Here is an 8,147-nt window from a genome sequence, read left to right as displayed (position 1 = left end):
GTGGTAGAGCACTAGCCTTGAGCTGAAGAGCTGAGGGACAGCGCCCAGGCCCAGAGTTCAGGCTCCACGACCGGACCCAAAAAAAAAAAAAAAAAGAGTCTCATGCTCCGGCTGGCTTTGAACCATGATCCTTAGACCTCAGACTCCTGAGTAGCTAGGATTACAAGGAAGAGCAACCGGTGCCCGGCTCCTTTGCAGTTTTATCAGATGCATTCCAGGAAAGAACTGCTGCCATTTTATGAGTTTGACAGATTGGCTCAATAAAACCCAAGTGCCAGTTTTTGTTGCCTTTGGTACCAGACTTAACAGCTTGTAAAGATCAACTGTCTCTTGAAAGCAGGCATGAACCAGTGTTACCATACGACAGTGAAGATCCAGGGCCACGGTTTATTTTTGGTAGTTCTGGGGTTTGAACTCGGCCTGCTATGCAGGAGCTATGTCTTCCTTAAGCATCCTCCAACCCAGGCCTAGTATTTTTGTTTTTGTGACAGTATTGCCACTTGAACTCAGAGCCTCCATGCTCTTAGCTTTTTCCCCCTCAAGGCTGGTACTCTACCATTTGAGCCACAGCTCCACTTTGTGTGTGTGTATGTGTGTGTGTGTGTGTGTGTACGCGCCAGTCCTGGTGCTTGAACTGAAAACCTGAGCACTGTCCCTGAGCTTTTTAGCTAAAGACTTGTGTTCGCCGGGCGCTGGTGGCTCACGTCTGTAATCCTAGCTATTCAGGAGGCTGAGATCTGAGGATCACGGTTCAAAGCCAGCCTGGGCAGGAGAGACTGTGAGACTCCTATCTCCAATAAACCACCAGAAAACCGGAAGTGGCACTGTAGCTCAAGTGGTAGAGCGCTCGCCTTGAGCTGAAGAGCTGAGGGACAGCGACCAGGCCCAGAGTTCAAGCCCCACAACCGACAAAAAAAAAAAAAAAAAAAAAGACTTGTGTTCTACCACTAGAGCCACAGCACTGCTTCCAGCTTTTTAGTGTTGTTAGTGATTTTATTTTTTTGCTGGTCCTGGTGCTTGAACTCAGGGCCTGGGTGCTGTTGCTGAGTCTCTTTGTGCTCAAGACTACAGCTCTACCACTTGAGCCACAGCAGCACTTCCAGCTTTTTCTGAGTAGCTTACCAGAGATAAGAGTCTCACAGGAACTTTCCTTTCTGAGCTGGCTTCGAACAGTAATCCTCAGATCTTAGCCTCCTAAGTAGCTAAGATTAGAGGTCTGAGCTATCATGCCTGGATCTAGTATATACTTCACTGTGGAGCTTGCCAAATTTCCACTTGGGCAGGAGAGGCTGGACTACAGCTCGTGGTGAGAGTACTTGCTTAGCATGGGCAAAGCAAAAGGAACAGGACTGTGTGTGTATACACAGACACCGGAGCACACATTTGTTCTGAATTGTGTATTTGGATGGAATAGAACATAGCAGCTAACAGCAAGGAGAGGCAGACAGAAAGGTGGACAGACCTGACTCCTAGCCTAGGAGCCGAACCTGGGACAGGGCCAGACAGGGCCAGGAAGTCAGGGAGGAGGCTGAAGCTGAGGTAACTGGAAGTGAAGGTCCCAGGGAGAGTATGGCCTTGGAAAGCAGCATTGTGGTTCTGCTGAGGTTGCGTAGTGTCTCTTAGCATCCCTCTGCACAAGATAGAGACTTCTCTGGGCCCACAGAGGAGGCCTGGAGGGACCATAAGGCTCCAGGAACCGGGCCCAGCAGCCTGTGACTGGTACAGGATGAGCCCCCAGTCTGGGAAGCTGAGTGCCAACCAGCAGGGAAGGACAGACCTATAGTTCATGCTCCCTGGGGTTTACGGGTGTGTGGGGGGAGAGGGGTCCTGAATCCCATCTGGTACAGCAAATCCCTGACTGGACACAAGAAGAGGCAGGTCCCTTGGAGAGGGACAGAAAGAAGGGACCGCAGACTTGAAGAGTATAAAAGCTGCTAGCAGATAAAAGACAGACACTGGGCCTAAGCAGCGATGCCTGAAATGCCTCGGGTCCCCTCCCCGGGCTGGTCCACAGAGAAGCCTTGTGATGTGCCATCGGCTGTTGTCAGTGGGAACTCATGGCCCCTCAGCTCCAAAGGATCATGGATGCTGGGAATCCAGCTGGGGCAGCTCTGGGGACTGCTCTGGAACCTTCTGTTCTGCAGCCTCTACACCCTTCTGGTCACCGGCCGGGGCTGGGACAGGAACATCATCTGGAAATGATGGAGGAACCATCTGGTCTCCCTCAAACCCGGGAGTCCAGACCTCCATATCTCCTCCCTCGAAAGGAGGAGGAAGGAACCTAGCTTTTCTCCCTGGGCCCAGGATCAGCACCTGTGTCGGAGTGGAACTTGAGCTGTCCCTCAGGGTTGGCGGGTGGAGCGTTATGACCTTCCTGCTGCTGCTGCTGCTGCTTCCTCTGTTCCATATGTAAGACAGCCTGCATGAGAGGTGGCAAGAGGTTATAGAACCAAAATGCCCTCACTGAGTCCTTCCATTACCACCTACTGCCCTCATCAAACATGGCTGCTGTGATCCAAGGAAAAACCCCTGCCCTTACTCAAGATGGCGCCAACCACCAGAAGATCTACCAGAGACTAATTTAGACACGCATGTGGACAAGAGCAAAGATCCTCAGAGATGCAGGGATGGACCTCAGCTTCCCTGGTTGGTCACCTGCTGCAGCTCTCTCCTCTGGGCCTCCAGGCGGTCCTGGGATCGCCCGAGGGCCTCGGTCTCCAAGCTGAGGCGCTGGGCCTTAGCATTCAGTTCTGCCTCGCGGGCAGCCAGCTCCTCTTCAAACCGCCTCAGCTCCTCCTCTGTATACGCTGGGTGCATCTCCACCGTCTGCAGGGCCCAGGAACATGGCAATCAGTTGGGACATCATGGGTAGCCATGCTCCCCATTTCCCCCTGTGCTGGAGGCTAAGAGGGCTTAAAGAGGGTTTAAGGACAGTGATCTGACACAGGGCTAGGAGGAAATAGACCCAGACAGGAAATAGAGACAGCGAAAAGGGGACAAAGATCCAGAGAAGTGAATGGAAAAAAAGGGAGAGAGAAGAGAACTGAGAGAGGAAGGAGAAAGAGACTCAGAGAAAGGGGGACAGAAATGAGGGAGGGGGGCCAGAGACCCCCAGAGAGAAAGGGGAGCTGGGCACCGGTGGCTCATGCCTATAAACCTAGCTACTCAGAAGGCTGAGATCTGAGGATTACGGCTTAAAGTCAGCCTGGGCAGCAAAGTCCAGGAGACTCGTATCTCCAATCAACTACCAGAAAACCGGAAGTGGCACTGTGGCTCAAGTGGTAGAGCACTCACCTTGAGGTGAAGAGCTCAGGGGCAGTGCCCAAGCCCAGAGTTCAAGCCCCACAACCGACAAGAGGGGGGGGGGTGTCAGAGAATCAGTAATAGGACAGAAGCTCAGGGATAGAGACAGACAGAGAGACCTATATAGGACAGATCAGACCCAGAAAGAAGGAAATAGAGACTCAATTAGAAGGGAAGGGGAATAGACACTCAGAGAGAGTGGAAACCAGAGTCAGAAAGAGAACAGATAGAAAAGGACCCTGAAAGCCAGGAATAACTGGAAGATAGAGGCTGCGGCCTGGGGATTGCCCATGTCCTTACCTCCCAACCCTCCCCGGTGTCCCCAAACTCCTTCCTCTGTGTGGATGCAAGGAACTCCTCCAGAGTCACAAGGCGGTCCTGGTTTGTGTCCACCTGGAGAGCCAGATGAGGGTAAGAGACAGAGCAGAGGCCAGGGCCCTTCCCATGCCCAGTTCACTCCTCACATTCTTCATCACGTGCTCCCGCATGCGCAGCCGCTCCTCCTCCATCTCCCGCATGTCATCTTCCTCATTCTTAGGGTCATACACCTTTTCCAACTGCAGGATCAAGAGAGAAGCGGGAAAGGAGTGAGAGATCCAGGATAGTAGCCTTACTTAGGCCTGAAAAAACACACTGGACTTCAACTCCCAGCAGGCCTTGGGGCGTGTAGCCACTATCATTTGCTTTCTGCCCCAGGAGCTTCTGGGAATTGTAGTTTGTGCTGAACCTTCACTTCCTGGTTACTGAAGGGGACTGGTTGAATCCCTGAGGGTACAGGTAGCTGAATTGAGAGTGCCCTGTTCCCATGGCTTCTAAGATACTCACCTCCTTGGTGAAGAGGGCCTCCAGCTCCTGCTCATCCAGGATACCATCACTGTTGATATCTGAAACAAGGGGAAACCACAAGCTATATCTGAAGACTTTGTGAGTCCCAACCCCAAGGGATCAGCTGGTGAAGGAATTTTAAGCCTGTGTGTGTGTGTGTGTGTGTGTGTGTGTGTGTGTATTGGGGGGAAGGGTCTATATCAGTAGACAGGTAAGGCTAGGGTTTGAGGCCTACATCAGCTTCATGCTCAGCCATTGCCAGGATGGCCTGTTCCCTAGCAACCAGGGTGCTGAGAAGAGCGGCAGATGAAGGGGACTATCATGTGGGACTATCTCTGTGCCTGGTACCTGGTGATCCTCTTCCTAGGATACAGGGGTATTGGGACTTCTGCCTCCCAGATAACCAGGCCAGTGCCAACTTCACTTGCTTGGGGAACTGGCATAGTTGCAGTGCTATAGACCCCCTCGTCTCAGAACCTCTTCCCTACCTCTGCTTACTTGTTATGGGGCTTGAACTCTGGGCCTGGGCGCTGTCTCTCAGCACTTCAGCTCAAAGCAAGCGCTCTACCACTTGAGCCACAGTGCCACTTCTAGTTTTCTTGTGGTCAACTGGAGATAAGAGTCTGATGGAGGGGCTGGGAAGGTGGCTTAGTGGTAGAGCGCTTGCCTTGCATGCATGAGGCCCTGGATTTGATTCCTCAGCACCACATAAGCAAAAAGAAAAAAGCCGGAAGTGGTGCTATGGCTCAAGTGGTAAAGCGCTAGCCTTGAGCTGAAGAGCTGAGGGACAGCACCCAGGCCCAGAGTTCAGGCCCCACGACCAGACCCCTCCCCCACCCAAAAAAAAAAAAGTCTGATGGACTTTCCTTCCCGTGCTGGTTTTGAACTGCAACTCTCAGATCTCAGCCTCCTGAGTAGCTAGGCTTACAGGTGTGAGCCACCGGCGCCTGGCCCTCTGCTTACTTCTAAGTGAGTAAATACCCTAAGAAAGTACCCACCTTGTTTGTGTCCTGGTAGCCAGAACCTTGATCTTGCAAAAGCAACAGTTATTTTTACTTAATTTTTTTATATGTTGCCAGTCCTGGGGTTTGAACTCAGGGCCAGACTACTGTCCCTGGGCTTCTTTTGCTTAAGGCTAGCACTCTACCACTTGAGCCACAGAACCATTTCTGGCTTTTTCTGTGTTTGTGGTACTGAGGAATCAAACCCAGGGCTTCATGCATGCTAGGCAAGCACTCTACCATGAGCCACCTTCCCAGACCTAATGGTTATTTTTCAATTGTACCCAACTTGCAATGGATCCTAAGCCTACCAAGAAGACTGTGCAGAGGAAGTAGATTTAGGTATTTTATGGTGAGGATAAGGAGATTCCTGTTGACATTTGGGCTGCATAATGATCAGAGCTTCCAAGTTCTGCCCAGGTCTGGGACACCCATCCCATCTTACCATGCAATATGAAGAATGTCTTGGGGTTAAATCTGTTGGGGTCCAATCCATCCAGCTCTTCCCAGACCTCCTTTAACTGGGCTTGGCTGCCCTGTGGAGAGACAGGAGCTCATGAGCAAGACATCTGTGTGCCTTGGGATTAACCCTTTGCCTCCATCCAAGAAACTTCACACTTGTCAAGCAAGAAACCAGAAAACTACAATTCCCATCAGCTACTGGGGCAGCCATATTTTTTAGTATCAAGGAATTACTGCCTGAGAGGCTGCTGAAAGTTGTAATTCTTCAACTACTTCAGTCTGGCACTTTGGGAGTGGGACAAATGGGGATCCTCACAGGCACATTAACTTTGGGGTGCTCCCTGTGCCGGCGCTGCTGCTCTTCCAACTTCCTCTCGGCCTCCTTCCTCTGCTCTTCTCCCAGTGACTCCAAGTAACGGCGCCTCTCATGCTCTTTGAGCATCTCATAGCGTTTGAACTCCTCGTGGTGGGCAGCATCATACTGTGCGAGGTCCCTGGTTGCCTATGGAAAGGCTAGTTAAGATGATGTCTTAAGATTCTCAGATCTCATCCTCCTGAGTAGTTAGGATTACAGAGGTAAGTCTCTGGCACCCAGCTACACTGTTTATTTTCAGATAGGTTCTCATTTCCTTCCTGGGCATTTTCCTGGATTGTGACCTGGGCTATTTGTGTTTCTTACTGAGGGAGAATGGCAGGTGTATGCCATTATGTCCAGGTAGGAGTTGAGAAGGGGGTCTCATCAGCTTTTCTGTCTGGACTGGCCTTGAGCTGCCATGTGCCCAATAATAACTACCTAGTAGCTATGGTTCTAGGTATAGGCTGACGGACCCCAGATCTGGAAGGACTTTTGGTTGTTTTTTTTTTTTTGGTCCAGTTGTGGGGCCTGAACTCTGGGCCTGGGCGCTGTCCCTCAGCTTTTCAGCTCAAGGCGAGCACTCTACCACTTGAGCCACAGCGCCACTTCCAGATTTTTCTACTTATGTGGTGCTGAGGAATCGAACCCAGTGCCTCATGCATGCAAGTCAAGCGCTCTACCACTGAGCCACCTTCCCAGCCCTGGAAGGACTTTTGGAAAAACCTGCCCTCTGCCAGCTTTGCCCACAAAAGGCAAGAGGCTTCCATGTAAAACTTGGCTCTTCTTCCACCCTCTGTCAAGAGTCCTGGGTCGGGCTGGGAAGGTGGCTCAGTGGTGGAGCACTTGCCTTGTATGCCTGAGGCCCTGGGTTCGATTCCTCAGCACCACATAAGCAAAAAGAAAAAAGCCAGAAGTGATGCTGTGGCCCAAGTGGTAGAGCGCTAGCCTTGAGCTGAAGAGCTGAGGGACAGCGCCCAGGCCCAGAGTACAGGCCCCACAACTGGACCCCCCCCCCCAAAAAAAAGAGTCCTGGGTCCCATACAGTTGGGACCCCCTCCTTACTGTCTGGATCAGCAGCTCCAGGTCACGGGCCTCAAAGGTGTGTTGGTTCTGAGGGTCCAGGTGTTCAAACTGCTTCAGGAGATTCAAGTGATCCAACTGCACATCTGGATGAGGGGAGGGTCAAATGAAACTATGCATGGGGCATTCTTTCTTTCCTTCTTTCAGAGTTCCAGTCTTGGGACAGGTATACTGAGAGGAGTCAGAGGGGAGAAGCAAAGATAGCCAGCTGGGCCTGAGACAATCAGGAAGGAGCTGACACCACCAGTGAGTCTGATGTTTGAAATAATAACAATAAGGGACTGGGAAGGTGGCTTAGTGGTAGAGTGCTCGCCTAGCATGCATGAAGCCCTGGGTTCTATTCCTCAGTACCACATATATAGAAAAAGCCAGAAGTGATGCTGTGGCTCAAGTGGTAGAGCGCTAGCCTTGAGCACAGAGAGACTCAGGGACAGTGCCCAGGTGCTGAGTACAAGCTCCAGGACTGGCAAAAAAAAAAAAAATAATAATAGTAATAATAATAACAATGAGGTGGGCAATGGTGGCTAATACCTATAATCCAAGCTAATTCATAGGCTACACTCTGGAGAAGGATGGGAGTTTTAAACCAGCTTGAGTGATAAGCCCATGAGATTCATCTCAACCAACAAAAAGCTAGGTGTGATAGTATATGACAGTCATCTTAGCTACTAAAGGGAAACAGAAATGACAGAATCATGATCTGGACCAGCTAGAATAAAAACTGACATTCTACTTGAAAAAGAAAGCAAGCTAGACGGGTTGGGGTTTGGCTTTATGTTTTCTTTTTTGTGCAGGTCCCTCCTGGGGCTTGAACTCAGGGCCTGGGCGCTGTCCTTGAGCTGCTTTTGCTCAAGGCTAGCACTCTACCAGTTGAGCTATATTGCCACTTCTGGCTTTTTCTGACTAGTTTATTGGAGATTAGAAAGTCTCGTGGACGGGGCTGGGAAGGTGGCTCAGTGGTAGAGCGCTTGCCTTGCGTGCATGAGGACCTGGGTTCGATTCCTCAGCACCACATAAGCAAAAGAAAAAAAGCCGGAAGTGGCGCTGTGGCTCAAGTGGTAGAGCGCTAGCCTTGAGCTGAAGAGCTGAGGGACAGCGCCCAGGCCCAGAGTTCAGGCCCC

General features: G+C 51.1%; 1 protein-coding gene across 1 annotated transcript in view; it reads right to left on the bottom strand.

Moving 5' to 3' along the window:
* Nucleotides 1-1,382: 1,382 nt before the first annotated feature.
* Nucleotides 1,383-8,147, bottom strand: part of Nucb1 (nucleobindin 1) — a 16,904-nt gene continuing 10,139 nt past the window's right edge. Inside the window, exons 5-13 of the mRNA XM_013027848.1 lie at nucleotides 7,009-7,112; nucleotides 5,908-6,093; nucleotides 5,575-5,665; nucleotides 4,129-4,187; nucleotides 3,768-3,860; nucleotides 3,604-3,696; nucleotides 2,656-2,826; nucleotides 2,314-2,419; nucleotides 1,383-2,192 (exon numbers count right to left, since the gene is read on the bottom strand). Coding sequence (XP_012883302.1) covers nucleotides 2,080-2,192; nucleotides 2,314-2,419; nucleotides 2,656-2,826; nucleotides 3,604-3,696; nucleotides 3,768-3,860; nucleotides 4,129-4,187; nucleotides 5,575-5,665; nucleotides 5,908-6,093; nucleotides 7,009-7,112 — 1,016 coding nt within the window. The 3' untranslated portion in view covers nucleotides 1,383-2,079. The remainder of the gene's footprint in view (nucleotides 2,193-2,313; nucleotides 2,420-2,655; nucleotides 2,827-3,603; nucleotides 3,697-3,767; nucleotides 3,861-4,128; nucleotides 4,188-5,574; nucleotides 5,666-5,907; nucleotides 6,094-7,008; nucleotides 7,113-8,147) is intronic.

Source organism: Dipodomys ordii, unplaced genomic scaffold (assembly GCF_000151885.1).
Source record: "Dipodomys ordii isolate 6190 unplaced genomic scaffold, Dord_2.0 Scaffold105, whole genome shotgun sequence".
Classification (NCBI taxonomy): domain Eukaryota; kingdom Metazoa; phylum Chordata; class Mammalia; order Rodentia; family Heteromyidae; genus Dipodomys; species Dipodomys ordii.
The sequence above is the reverse complement of the archived record's forward strand: the minus strand, read 5'-3'. Positions and strand labels throughout refer to the sequence as shown.